A 14,387-nucleotide genomic window follows, 5' to 3' on the forward strand; every position below is an offset into this window, starting at 1 on the left:
CAAGAGCAAGAGCAAGAGCAAGAGCAAGAGCAAGAGCAAGAGCAAGAGCAAGAGCAAGAGCAAAAGAGAAAAAGAAAAGGAAAAAGAAAAAGAAAAAGAAAAAGAGAAAGACCTAGGGGCCACAGATGATGAACAAAACCTACTGTATTATCCGGGTGCATTCGGAAAAAAACATAGAAGAGGTACTCAAGCTGGAAAGCCTGAATGTAGGAACCTTAATTTCAATGTAAATTATGTAATAAAAATATCACTCTTTTCCAATATTATGTAAAAACAATTACATTTCCTATAGGAGTACAGGTTTGTTTAGATAATAGGCCCTTTCTCTTCTTACAAACTTTCAAGACAAAATTTCTCTCCCTGTATTTATCATTTATCTTTGCTCAGTGGAAAGAACCTGACAGCCTTCTTGCCTCATTCTAGTCTTCTGTGATTCCAGTGTAAATAATGAACAGGGAGACTGCATGTTTTCCTCATCTGTTTTTTTTTTTTTTTTTTTTGGTTTTTGGTTTTTCTCCGGTACCGGGAACCGAACTCACGACCTTGCGCTTGCCAGGCAGGCGCTTTTTGCCGCTGAGCTAAATCCCCAGCGCCTCCTCATCTGTTAAAAAGGGTCCCTGTTATAAAGGATGCTGGACACAAGGTGGCACACAAAGATTTAGAAATATGACTTCTGAGAAAATGGGAATGGTTGAAGGCACAATGAAACAGGTGTTGTACAGAACATGGACTATCCAAGAAAAAATACCGCTACACACCAGAAGCTGCTTCTACTGACTAAAACTATTCAGTAAAGTATATGCATGGTAATGGGAATAGAAAGACTGGGACTGGGATAATTAAATTACCAAAGATACTGCAATCACGAAAAAGGCTCATTTATAAAATATTCATGAAAAATCTCTTCTCTGAGGCACATCTGGGGCTGACCTATCCCCATGATGTGGGCAACAGAGAGTCTAACAGTCTTGTCTCTGTCCCCTGTCTGTTGCTCCTGATTCTCAAGCCATGTCCATGCTCTGAAGGAGGGTATTGATGCTGGTGACAAATGGTTTCTAGGCCACTGGAGAAAAAGAGTCTAAGCTAGTTGCATAGCTAAGTTGCCCGCTATGCAACAGAAGTAAACTCCACCTTAAGGACAGCAATGGGGAGGTATGGGTGCTTGGTCTTTGGGATGTGGCTGGAGATGGAAGCAATACAGGCCAACAAAGGTGGGGCTGGCAAGTCTATGGCCGGAATGGGCTGGACTCCTATGGTTGACCAAGATTTGTTAGTTTATGAGCTTTTACAAAAGGCTTCGCCTCAATGTGTAGTGCTGCCTTTCATGTTGACATAGTATCTACAATCTGTGGCATGTCCAGAGTTGTCAGTTCCTACATCCGCAGTGCAAATGTCTTGGCTTAGGAACACTGAAGGCTAAAATCATAGCCTGTAAACTGAAGTGGTTGGTGACTTAGGTTGAAGCGATATAAGGATAGCAGGAAAGGCTGTGGTTTGAAGGTTAGAGCCCTGAAGTCTTCACCATGATAAGAACAGGGAAGCAGCCTGTATGACATGGGAAGCTCTCTCTGGGAACACTGGAGGCTGGTGTTGTAGCTGACCCTGAGAAGACTAGTCTGCAGGGGGAGTACCCAGCAACTTTATGTTTGAGTTGGTTGGGTTCCTTGTGCAGCGATTAATGTCTTCCTCCACCAGACTGCAACAAGAAGCCTCTAAACTAAGTTTCCTGGTCAGAACCAGCTAGACACTAGAAGAGAGCGGTGGTAGGTGAAGCACTAACAGTACTGGTTAGCTTTGGAAGAAAATTAAAACTTTTGGATGTGGCATTTGATACGTACCCATAAAAACCGTCCAGATTCACAGACTTTGAAGTTGTAAGACCCTCAGTCATCCCATCCAAACTGTCCATCAGTGGAATGCTCCCCAACAGCAAGGGAACCAACTCACCATCTAGCTTCACACTCCAGGTCATGTGGAAGCCATTGGTCATCAGGTAAAAGTTCTTTATATCCTCAGGCATCATACAGTTATTTTTCTAGAATTACAAAGCAGTGGAGTGTGTTAGATGAGGACTGGGCAAAAGGGAATAGGGCTATACCTCAAAGCATGGGGGACGCTACTACCATCGTTCAGATTCCTGAAATATAGCGACTGATAATTACCTATAAAACTTCATTAGACAGGTGCTGAGGTCTACAAGCAGAGTCACCAGTTTGACTTTTTTTTTTGCCTCACCAGATAAAGCAGACTAGTTATCTGCTCTGCCATGATATGTCCTGGTGGCTAGCTGTAAAATGAGCTCAGAGAGAACAAGCTGAGGAGGAAATAAGAGAATGTGATGAGAGACAAGGTTTGACAATGTTAAAGCAAAATAGTCATTGCCATTAATTTCAGATCCACATGAATATATTGTTTATTGAAATAAATTACTGGACAAATGATGACAATCTAAAAGTGAAGAATATTTACTTCCGAAGCACTCAAAGCAACAACCCTATTCTAATATTTTTGACATTTCTTAGAAAGTTGTGGTTACACACAAATATTTTGTATGGATAAGAGATCATCTCAACTGGTGCTGCAGAGAACAAAGGAACAGCTCAGTATCCTTTTAGGAAGCACAAGGAGCAAACCTTAGATACTAAATAATTCCCATCTGTGCACAGGCCTGACCCGTCTTCTCCAGCCAATTCAAAGCGCTGAGTATACAGAAAGATGGGTTGTCCAATTCCTTTCCTGGGTGCCCTCGAGTGTCTTCCTGATGTGATTGTAGAGGCAAAGGGGCAACAACTCTGTCCAAACTTGTATTGGTCCCTCCTACAATCTAGTGCTAACCACTGTGTATGTCAGGTTTGTTTTAAGTTGTCCTGTCACTGAGTCTGAAGTACCCAGTGCGTGGGCAAATATTATGTAGCAAGACAATCTGAGTTCACCTCCCAGTTCTGTCACTAGCTGAGTGACCCTGAATATGTGACTTACATTCTGTGGGTCCAGGTTCAAGAATAAATTCTAAGATGGAATCTACAAAACACTAGAGGTGGGAATTATTTAAGCTTGACAGGGAAAGAGAGGACTAGAAAGTTATTATTGGAGGTCATAAGATTTTCAAGTTCTATAGGTGAGAAGAAAGCATTGAGCCGGCAGGTGGTTTTAAGCAGTGTTTTAGATTATTTAATGGACAAGAGCTGTTGTCTTAATGAATCAAGTTTTTAATGTTCTTTAAGAACTACAATACAATTCTCATTAGTTTTTATTTTTTCTCTTGTTACCACCTAGTTACCAGTTTCAAAGATATGAAATGTAAAGCACTGGATTCTCAGATTCCTTAGGCTAATTTATTTTCTTCTCAGTAAATTACAGTACTATGTTTGGAATTTAGAGCTTGCTCCTGTATGTTCTATTCTCTGTGGTTCCAGAGAGAAAAACTGCATACAGAATGCCTCTCTCTACACCCAGGAACCAATGCACAAGAAATCTACAGTTAACAGCGTTCTGACAAGATTCTTTTGTGTTTGTAGCTCCCAAAAGCCACTCAAAGATGCTGATCACTAGTGCCATCTTGTGGTGCACACAAGGAAAATACTGTCTATCAGTCTGGATATTTTTTTCTTTGTTGGTACTGAGGATTGAACTTTGCACTAAGCTATATCCCCACCCCCTTTTGAGACAGGACTTTGCTAAATTGCTTGGGCTCGGGTTGAACTTACAATGCTCACTGAGATTACAGATATGTGCTATCACACCCACTTATTCTTAATGGGGATTCAAAGAAATTCCAGCAGAGAAGGGCTGGTAGATTGCTTGGCATTGTTTTTAGTTAGGCTAAGAATTCCAGTAGTAGTAATATTTTCTGTTATGATATTTTACCCAAGAAATAAGTTTTAGTATTTTATACTAGTGTTTTAAAAAAATTCAAAATTAATAAACATATAAAAAGTCAGTGAAATTATGTAATACATTTCAAACAGTAATATAAATTGTCAGGCAAACAAATTCATGAAAAATATTAAGTCTACATTGTTTTAAAATAAATGGGTGGTAGGCCCTGTCCTTACTGCTTTTCTGCTAAATGTTTAACTTTTCCAGGTGGGTCTTTCATGGTACCACATCTACGAGCTCCTTTACCCTGGCCACAGACCCAGTTACTACCATTTTAATTTCTCTTTGTTCCCCAGGAGCAATCTAGCCATGTTAAGGGCTTCTCTCCAAACCACAGTCTTAGTCTTTCCTTCTTTTGGAGGGGCAGATGGAAAGGGAGAAGGAAGAAGACTGGAAGAAAGTAAATGGAAGAGGCACCATGATTGGAGGGACGATTTGGGAAGGTCAAGAAGATATATCAGCGATGGTCAGTGTTTGAAGTAATGAATGACTACACCTACAACCTATTGCTACCTCTAGATGTTGTCTAATGATGATTCTGTCACATGGTCCCCATTTTCAATATTTTTTTCTCCTCCCAAGGAGGCTAACTACAGTAGTTTCTTTAAGCCACTCTATAGAGTCTGACACAAACCTTGTTATTACTTCATTAGTTTTGGGAGCTATCAACTTGATTCCTAGAAAACCTTCATGGCAACTGGCTGATCCTCCAAGAAAGACCTGCCCATTGCCTCCTGCTCACTTTCTCTACTTCTGGACAATTCTATATGCTACTGTTCCCTCCACTTTTAGAGGCCACTTTGTCTTGGAATGGAGTGGAGTAACAGATGCAGGATGAAGTCACAAAGGTGTCAGAGGAGGGAAATTAATGTTTCCATAGATACCTGTCCTTTCGGAGCAGGTCATTTGTGTATCTATTTGCAACAACAGCCAGAGAAGGGTTGCCCATGAAACCAACCAAGGAGGAGCACTGAACATTCCTGGAAATGTGAAGCAGTAAGAAAGCACATCTACTTAAATTCTTCTTGGAGAGGGCAGTCCATGGAACTGGAAGAAAACCAGGGCTGTGAAGGTATAGTGTGAGATCCCAAGGAGAATCCTCGAAGTCCCTCCAGTGATGCGGGGGGTGGGGCACTAGTTTACTGAACCTTTTATAAGAGTTCTGGGCCAGAGCTGAACTGTTTAATGTTTAGAGAAGCAGTAGCATAGTTTGCCCAAAATCCTTTCTCCATATAACCATCAGGCTCCCTCTAAAACTCCATGATGAAGAAATTTAAAAATTTTGCCCCGATGTGAGGGCACCATATGTTTTGGTGAGGGAGCACTGTGTATGTGACAAAACTCAGCCAAAAACAACCTTCAGAACAGTAAGGTCCTCATCTAGCCAACAAGATGTACATGTGAGGTGACTCCTGGGGGAAGCCTTTGTATTTGTATCCTCCTTGCTTTAGAGCGTCTGGACGTGGGAGCCTCAGTTTTAGGACTGAAATGCAGGAGTGCCTATGGAAAAACAAGTGATCCTGGGATAATTCTATATTCTCTCTGACTTGTCTTTTATCTAATTCATCCCGCCAACATTTATTAAAAGTCTGTTTTGGAATAAATTCTGTTCTAGATACTAGAAACACACAGAGGAGTGAGGCAAGGTGCACAGGAGACTGTGTCACACATGGTTTGCTTATGCAATTCTGCCTTTCTCTTCCTGCTTGGCAAAACCTTCATTTTGCTTGAGATGGCAATAGGTCTCGCTTTTAAGACCTCAGTCCTCAATTAGTGCTGAACACCAAGTTGTAAATACAAGTTCACTGAGGAGGTTTTCAAGAAAATTTCTGTTTTCATGTTAAAAGGCAACAAATAAAGCTAGGGACATCCCTTACTTTTTCTTCCTGTCTTGTGTTTGGAGTCAACCGGCCACCATGAAGGAAAATGACAAAACCACAGAAATAATGGTTTAACATTATCAGAGCTGATGAATCAACTCCAATTGTCTACCTCAAGATTTGTTACAAGAGAAATATTAATTCCTATTTGTTTAAGCTATTGTTAATTTAATATTATACTTCCTTGAGCCAAATTTATTCCTAATTTATATAGAGACAAATGTGTAAGAGATAAGTATAGTGAAGCTAGAAGGGCCAAAGAGAATTAGGAAGAAGAATCTGAAGAGGGCGGTGCTTTAGAATCCAAGGGAAAAGATTTATGAGTAGGCAAGATAGCTCAGTAAGGTACCTGGCACACTTTCTTCCACAACAAACAACAAGAACAAAACAGCTATGAGGTGTGACCACAAAGTAAAGTGAATGTTTAAATTAAATTTTATCATAGTGAAAGATACACTGCTATTAATTTCTCTCAAAATACTCATTCTTTCCATTGCTCTGAACAGTTTCCCATCATTCTTACCACTTTCTGAAATAGTTCTGGAAATGGTAGCTGTGCTGTCATGGTTGCCCTGATGTTCTAAAACAATTCAAATCATTTACCTTTCATTGTCATTTTTTTTGAACCAGAAATCGAACTCAGGATCTTGTGGCTTGCCAGACAGGTGCCATGCTGCTGAGCTATATCCCTGGCCCCTCCACTGTCATTCTGACTTTGGGGAAGAGCCAGAAGTTACATGCTGTCAGCTCTGGTGAATAAAGGGGATGAGAACACACTGTCATGTTTTTATGAAGCTACTTTTCTATTGGATGCCATTCAATAGCAGCATTTACTATATTTTTATCATACTTTGTAAAACACTCACAAAAGAGGACCTTCATAACTGCTTCTGAAAATGGCTAGAATAATGGGAAAGTGTTTAAAGTGAGGAGGAATATTTTGAAGTGAATGAATGACAATTTGTATAATTTTTTTAAAAACACCATTTTTGTTGATCAGCCCTTATACTTCCCTGCCGTATTTGAGACACAGTGCTGGAGTCTAGTGCAGGTGTGGCAGAGACATACAGAACACAAGGATACACCACAGCCTTATCACTTTTTTCTTCTTTTTTTGAGACAGGATCTAGCTGTATAGTTCAGGCTGGCCTTGAACTCACTATGTAGCCCAGCTTGGCCTTGAACTTGCTACAATCCTGCCTTACCCTCCTGAGTGCTGGAATTACAGGTGTGCACCACCACACTTGGCTCATCACAGCCTTACAAAGAAGAGAAATAAATATACAATATTTCCATTCTGTCTCTCTAGATCAGTCCTGAATGTAGAGGGACTTTACTAGAGGGGGGAAAAAGTAATAACCAGGAGACTCCTGCCTATTATCATGTCACAGATACTTGAGGCATTTGTTGCTGAAGAATCCTAAGTCCCTGACAGGTCCCAAGCCCGATTTAGAGAGCTGTCAGGTTACCACACTGCTTCATTGCTCTTGCTCCATAGAAAGAGCCCAGCCCACACTGTGCCCTCCCTCCATCAGGCTCCTACCGTACAGAAACATCTTGAGACCTTTCCCACACTGGGTCCCGTGAAGCAGCTGCCCTCTGTAGCTTAGCTGACCTTGTCCTGAGAGTCAGTCAGGTGGCCCTGTGTCCAGAGAACAGTGGCAGCCAACCCTAAGTAGTTCAGTCTACAGAGGCCATAGGAAGCAGATAGGTAGCTCTCTTTCATGAGTGGCCTGGCTCACTGACATCCTCCATAGGAAGCTGCTGAGAGGCTCTGTCTATCCTGCAGCTGCAAGAAACAACTATGCAGCCTGACCTTGGAAGCTTGGCCCAGTGAGAACCTGAGAAACAGAAGGGCTTGCCAACCCACTTTTGGTCCTGAGAAGCAGCTGAGAAGCTTACCTGGAATAGGTTAGCCCCCAGAGCACCCAGAAAGTTACCTGTGTAGCTCTTAAACACTGACAGTTTCTTGGTCTGGGTCTCAGGGTAGGCCCTGGTCCCCATGCAGGCCTGAAATACTAGTCCCTGCCCCACTATTGGACATAGCATGCTATAACTACTGGGGTAGCCCCGTTCCCCCATAACCTGAGAAACTGATACATGTTGCATATCTGCACTGTGCCAGCAGCTACTAGTGATCTATGCCACCTAAGTGTGATCCCACAACTGAAGCTGAGGTTACTGAGGCAGCTACAAGCCAACTTTGATTACTATTGAAGAAGCAACATGGATACTGCACTTTGGAACCAAAATCAAGGTGGCATAACCAGTACCTTAGGACACAACACAAGCAAAAACTCTTGAATGATGAGAGGTACTCTAAAAAAAAAAAAAAGAAAAAAAAAACTGAGAGAAGCAACTGACTTAGCAGATGCATTCAATCAACATAAGGACACAAACATGAAAAAACAAGGTAACATGATGCCTCCAAAGGAACAAAATGCTCCAGCAACAAATTACAAAGAAAAAGAAATAACTGAAATAACTGAATTGCCTAATAAAGAATTCAGAAGAATAACTTTTAATGAAATTTAATTAGATACCAGAGAATACTCACAATTCAGGGAAGTTAGGAAGACAATTCATGACATGAATGAAAAATTCAGCAAAGAGAGGAAGAACCAAACAGAAAGTCTAGCACTAAAGAACTCAGTAAATGAAATTTAAAAAATATAGTGGAGAGCCTCAATAACATAACACAGTAGGCAGAAAAAAGAACTTCCGAACTTGAAGACAGGTTTTTAAAGTGACGCAGTCAAAGAAACAAACCAAATTAAAAAGAGTGAAGAAACCTTTGAAACTTGTAAGACACTATTAAGAATGCAAACTTTTTTGTTCTACAAAGAGAGGAAATGGGAAAAGGCACAGAAAATCTATTTAACGAAACAAGTGTTAAAAATGTTTCAAATCTTTGAAAAGATACCAATATCCATATCCAGAAAGCTCAAAGGAGCTATTATAGTAAAGTCCCCCTAAAAAATCTTCTCTAGTACTTATTATAATCAAACTGTCAAAAATATAAGGAAAAAACAACTGTAAAAACATCAAGAGAGAAGTGTCAAGTGACATAAAAAGGAGACTTCTCCATAGAAGCATTACAGGTAAAGAGAGAAAGTGATGATAACAGTAGACTTTTCCTAACAGTAGACTTCTCCACAGAAGCATTACAGGTAAAGAGAGATGATGATGACATATACAAAGTCTTGAAAAAAGAAAATTGCCAACCAAGAATAATTTTCCCTTTTTTTAAAAGGACAAAAAACAATCTTCCCAAGATAAGTAAACCAGAAAGAGTTTATCACCACTAGACCACCCCTACAAGAACTGTTTAAAAAAGTGCTACACTAGAAGTGAAAACATGTAAGACTACAAAAAGTCAACAGTAGAGCAGATATACAAAAAACAAGAGAACAAAATTCAATAAGTATAAAACCCCACCAAATCCTAAATATCAATGAGGATGAAAAAAAAATCTATAAAACAACCAAAAAAATTAACAAAATGATAGACTACTTCTTATCAAAAATGACTTTGAATGCAAAAGGATTACATATCCCAACTGAAAGATATATATTAAATTGATAAGAAAAGCAAAACCCAATGATATGCTGCCTACAAGAAACTCATTTCTCCAGCAAAGACACACACAGTCTAAAAATGGGATGGAAAAAGATTTGGCCCTTAAGTGTGCCTCAAAGGTCCACATGTTAAAAGCTTAGTTCAAAGCTTAGTATTATAGCCCATAGTGACAAAATATAGGTCATTGAGGGTACACCCCTGAAAAGGATATTGGGAACCCAGCTCCTCTTCTTTCATTCTTTGCTTCTCAACTGCCATAAGGTGAGCTACACTGTTTCTTTCTGCCACACACATCAGACAAGTCATACTACCTCACCACAGGCCCAAAAGCCAAGAATCAAGATGCCACGGACTGAAGCTTCCAAAACTGTGAGCCAAGATAAATCTTTGCTTATTTGAAGTTGATTTCTCTTACATATTTATTAGCAATAATGGAAAGCTGACTACCACACCATGCAAATAGAAACCAAAAGCAAAAGTGGCTATACCATGTTAGATAGATAGACTTTAAGTCAAAAACTAACAAAATAGATAAAGGTCATTATATAATGAAAAAAGGATCAATGCAACAAGAGAAAATAATAATTATAAATGTATATGCATCAAATGCTACAGCAACCAGTTCTTTAAAGTAAACTCTTAATAGAAAAGGAGGCAAAGGCTCTAAAACACCAGTAGCTAGGGACTTCAATATCCTATCTTCATCAACGGACAATTTATATATTGACACAGACAAAGACATAGACACAGAAATAGACACAGACACACACAGAAACATACACACACACACAAACTGTGGGGAGCAGCTGAAGCTGGAGATTGGTCACATGTATGGGGCTAAAGCAAAGCCAGTTCAGGAACATGCAGCACCTGAGGCAAGCCACGTAAACAAGCTGTTCCTGCTTGGAGACTGAAAGGTGCCCCGAGGTGAACAAGCAATCAACTTGCTAAGCAGAGGGGAGGTTTCAATTGAAAATAGCCTCCTGAGTGTATAAATAAATGCAATGCAGTCATTGGGAAGTTTTTTTTCTCCCATTGGGAGAGAGGGTTCCACCTGACCTCAACTTTTTGTTTTCTGACTCTTGTCTTCATTTCTTCATCCTCCACTGTCTGCCTCTGGGAAGTTAAAAGAGCTGTGCTGGATGTGGAATGCGCTCTCTCTCTCTCTCTCTCTCTCTCTCTCTCTCTCTCTCTCTCTCTCTCTCGCGCGCGCGCGCGCACACACGCACACACACACACACTCACACAAAACCAACAAAGAAACATCAGATTTAAACTGCACTTCAGACCAAATAAACCTAAAAAGATATTTGGGAACCAATTCAACCAATAGCAGCAGAATTCACATTCTTCTTAGTAGAAAGTGGAACATTCTACAGGCTAGACCATATGTTAGGCCACAAAACAAGTTTCAATAGAGTCAAAGAGAATGAAACCACAGCATATATATTCTCTGACCACAATGAAATAAAACTACAAACCAACAAAAAAGAACTTTAGAAATTATACAAATACATGAGTTAAACAACATTCCCTTAAACAAAGGGTCAGTAAACAAATCAAAAGGAAAATTTAAAAATTTCAGGAAACAACTGAAAATGAAAAACAACATAACAAACCTATTACAACAAAAGCAGTAACAGAGAAGTTTACACTAATAAGTGCCTTCATAAAAAAATAGATTACAAAGAAATACACTAAACCCAAAATTACCAGAAGGCAAATAATAACGAAGATCAGAACAGAAGCAAAAGAGTAAAAAAATAATACAGAAGATCAATGAAACAAAGAGTTGGTGTTTTGAAAAGAAAACTGACAATACTGCAGCTAGATTAACCAAGAAAAAGAGAGAAGACTCAAGTAAAATCAGTAATGAAAAATGAGACATGGTCATTTAGACCTATTATGCATAACTAAACGCCAGCAAATTGGAAAACATAAAGGAAATGGATACATTTCTAGGCATTTATAAGCAAACAAAATAGACTCAAGGGCACATAAAAAACCTGAGCAGACCCATAACAAGCAATGACACTGAAAAGCCTAGGACTAGGAGTCTTCATGGTAGAATTTTACCAAAGCTTTAAGGAAAAACTAACCAAGTCTTCTCAAACTATTCCAAACTACTGAAATGGAGCAAACTGCTCCAAACTCATCCTACAAAGCCAGGATTACCCTTATACTAAAACTAGACAAGGACACAACAAAAATGAAAACAACCAATCAATATCTCTGATGAACATATGCTAAAATTCTCAAAAATATTAATAAATCTAATACAACAGCACATCAAAAAGATTATGATCATATGGTATTTACACAAGGAATGCAGGCTGCTTCAACACATACAAATCAATAAATACAGTACATTACATCAACAGAATGAAGAACAAAAGCCTTATGATCATCTCAATGCAGAAAAACATCTGATTAAATTCATTCTCCCTTCATGACAAAAACCCTCAAAAAATTAGGTACCTTAGCAATTTACCTCTTCACACTGAACAGGAAAAAATTAAAATATTTAAGATCAAGAACAAGATAAGAATGTCTACTTCCATCATTTGTATTCTATAAAGTATTAGGAGTCTTAGCTAGAACAAGAAGGTGAAAGAAAGAAAGAAAGAAAGAAAGAAAGAAAGAGAAAAGAAAAGGAAGAGAGAACCCAAATAGGAAAGAAGGAGGTCAAATTAATTCTGCAAATGAAAGGATTTTATATACTAAAAAACCTAATGACTCGCTGGGCATGGTGGCTGGCGCACGCCTGTTATTGTAGCACCTGGGAGGCTAAGGCAGGAGGATCTTCATGAGCTCAAGACCAGCCTGGGCTACAAAGTGAGCTCAAGGCCAGCCTGAACTGCATAGAGAGACCCTGCCTCGAAAAGACAAAAAAAACCTCAAAAACCTAATGACTCCACCAAAAGAGTTGGAATTTATAAACAAATTCAGTAAGTTGCAGTATATGAAATCAACATACCATAATCAGATTTTTTATACACCAATGAGATTGCTGAGAAACAAATCAAGAAACAATTCCATTCACAGAAGCTACAAAAATATTTAATGAATTTGATCAAGGAAATGTTCTTGACAATGAAAATCAGAAAATACTGACAAAAGAACCAGAAAACAAACACAAAATGGAAAGTTTGTGTACATGCACTGGAAGAATTACCATTGTTAAGATACTCATACTACCCAAAGCAATCTACACATTCAACATAATTCCCATCAAAATATCAATGACCTTGCTTACAGAAATTTTTAAAAATCCCAAAATGTGAATGGAACCACATAAGACTCCACTGCCCAACAGCCAAAATAATCTTTAGCAGGAAGAACAAAATTTGAAGCATTAAAATACACGTCTTCAAAGTATTAAACAAAACTATCATAACTCAAACACACTCTGGACTGGTATAAAATCAGACACAAAGAACAATGGCACAGAATTAAAAGCCCAGAATCAAATCCATTTATTTACCAGTTTTTCACAAAGATGGCAAGAACACACAATGGAGAAAAGACAATCTTCTTAATAAAAGGTGTTTGGAAAATTGGCTATGTACATGCCACAGAATCTGTATCCTTATATCTCATCATATTCAAAGATCAACACTCAAAGTATGAAACCAAGTAGGGCTCTATTGCGCATTCCTCTCATCCCAGCTACTCTAGAGGCTGAGACACAAAGATTGCAAATTTGAGGTCAACCTGGGCAACTTAACAAGGCTTTGTTTTAAGAAAAAAAAGTGCTAGGGATGTTGCTCAGAGATAGAGTGCCTTTTACTGTACTAAATTTTAAAGAACAACAAAAATTAACTATATTTTTTAATCACACCAAGTATGTCTGAGGATAATGTTCTTTTTACAGTCTTAGTTAAAAATCTTTCCCTCATTCCTGCTTTTTAATTCTTGCAGACCTCTGATGGTTACTCATCCAGCCACACAACTGCAGTCTTCTAAGTATCAACCTAAGCTGAAGAGAAACCCAAGACAGTTGCAGTGTTCAAGAGGCAGACCACATTGCAGTGACATACACTGCATACTCTAGCCCTGAAAGAAGCTATAGAAAGCAAGTTCTAAATGAATAGACTACAGTGTAGTAGGTAAAATAGAGACAAATGAGTAAAGTCTTGAGAGTTGTGGGAAATATACAGACCAAGACACAAAGAACAGTAAACCTCAAAAACTGCTTCAAGTGAGTGACATAATATATCACAGCCTTAACAGTGCTCCACCCTAGACAAGAATCCTGAAGGCAGTTTTCCTTAATGGGTTAGCTTAACCCTGTAAAGGATCAAGACAAATGTTTTCAATCATATCTTTTTCTCAATGTTATCTGTAACAAGGTCAACCATAGCAGCACCATGAAATGGCTCTGATAAGACTGGCGACTTTAAAAGAGTACAACATTGGTTGCTGTGTCTATTTTTATGCCAGAATCATGTATTTAATTATTATAGCTTTGTGACATACTTTGAAATCCTGTACTCTGATGTCTCCAGTTTTGTTCTTTTTAGTCAAGATTTATTTATTTGTCTATTCAGGTACCATATGACCTTTAGGATTGTTTTCTATTACTTCTATAAAAATCACATGGAAATTTTGAGAGACTGCACTGAATCTGTAAATTGTTTTGGATGGTATAGACATTTTAATAATGATGTAAAACAAGCCAGACACAGAGACAAACCCTCTGTGATCTCATTTATATCTATAAAAGTCGAGCTTATAGAATTAGAGTAGAATGATTACCAGAGGCTGGGGGAAAGGGGAGACCCTGGTTAATGCATTAGGAAGAGTAAGTTCTGGTGTTCTATTGAAGAGGATGATGATGAACCCAGTTAATAATAGTATGTATCTCAAAATAAAAGATTTTAAATGTCCTTGTCATAAAAAAGACACATATTTGAGGTGAAGAATATACTAATTAGCCTGGTATGATCATTCCCCAGTCAAATCCACTTGCATTCCTACAACCACAATGGTCTTCCCAAAGAGACAACTGACTTTCTTAGTTCCCTACTTAAAACTCCTGATGGTCTG

At 38.7% G+C, this 14,387-nt stretch overlaps 2 protein-coding genes across 10 annotated transcripts in view; one reads left to right on the plus strand and one right to left on the minus strand.

Moving 5' to 3' along the window:
* Tpgs2 (tubulin polyglutamylase complex subunit 2) overlaps window positions 1–14,387 on the minus strand; it is a 32,258-nt gene that overhangs the window by 6,520 nt on the left and 11,351 nt on the right. For 3 of the 5 annotated variants that reach the window (XM_005372833.2, XM_005372836.2, XM_005372835.2), the window contains one exon: window positions 1,948–2,035. In XM_005372833.2, the coding sequence (XP_005372890.1) occupies window positions 1,948–2,035 (88 nt within the window). Of the gene's footprint in view, window positions 1–1,947; window positions 2,036–2,162; window positions 2,265–4,513; window positions 4,640–14,387 lie in introns of those variants that run through there. The other 2 variants (XM_005372837.2, XM_005372838.2) reach the window with 2 other exon arrangements.
* Kiaa1328 (KIAA1328 ortholog) overlaps window positions 4,775–14,387 on the plus strand; it is a 293,177-nt gene continuing 283,564 nt past the window's right edge. Inside the window, exons 1-2 of one of the 5 annotated variants that reach the window (XM_005372830.2) lie at window positions 4,776–4,951; window positions 13,260–13,539. Coding sequence is in view for 1 of the 5 variants with exons in the window: in XM_013510276.1 (XP_013365730.1) it covers window positions 4,921–4,951 (31 nt within the window). In the remaining 4 variants the exon portion in view is untranslated. Of the gene's footprint in view, window positions 4,952–13,259; window positions 13,540–14,387 lie in introns of all 5 variants that reach the window. The other 4 variants (XM_005372829.2, XM_013510287.1, XM_013510276.1 and 1 more) reach the window with 4 other exon arrangements.

Source organism: Chinchilla lanigera, unplaced genomic scaffold, assembly GCF_000276665.1.
Source record: "Chinchilla lanigera isolate Chin_1 unplaced genomic scaffold, ChiLan1.0 scaffold00001, whole genome shotgun sequence".
In the NCBI taxonomy this organism is placed as follows: Eukaryota; Metazoa; Chordata; class Mammalia; order Rodentia; family Chinchillidae; genus Chinchilla; species Chinchilla lanigera.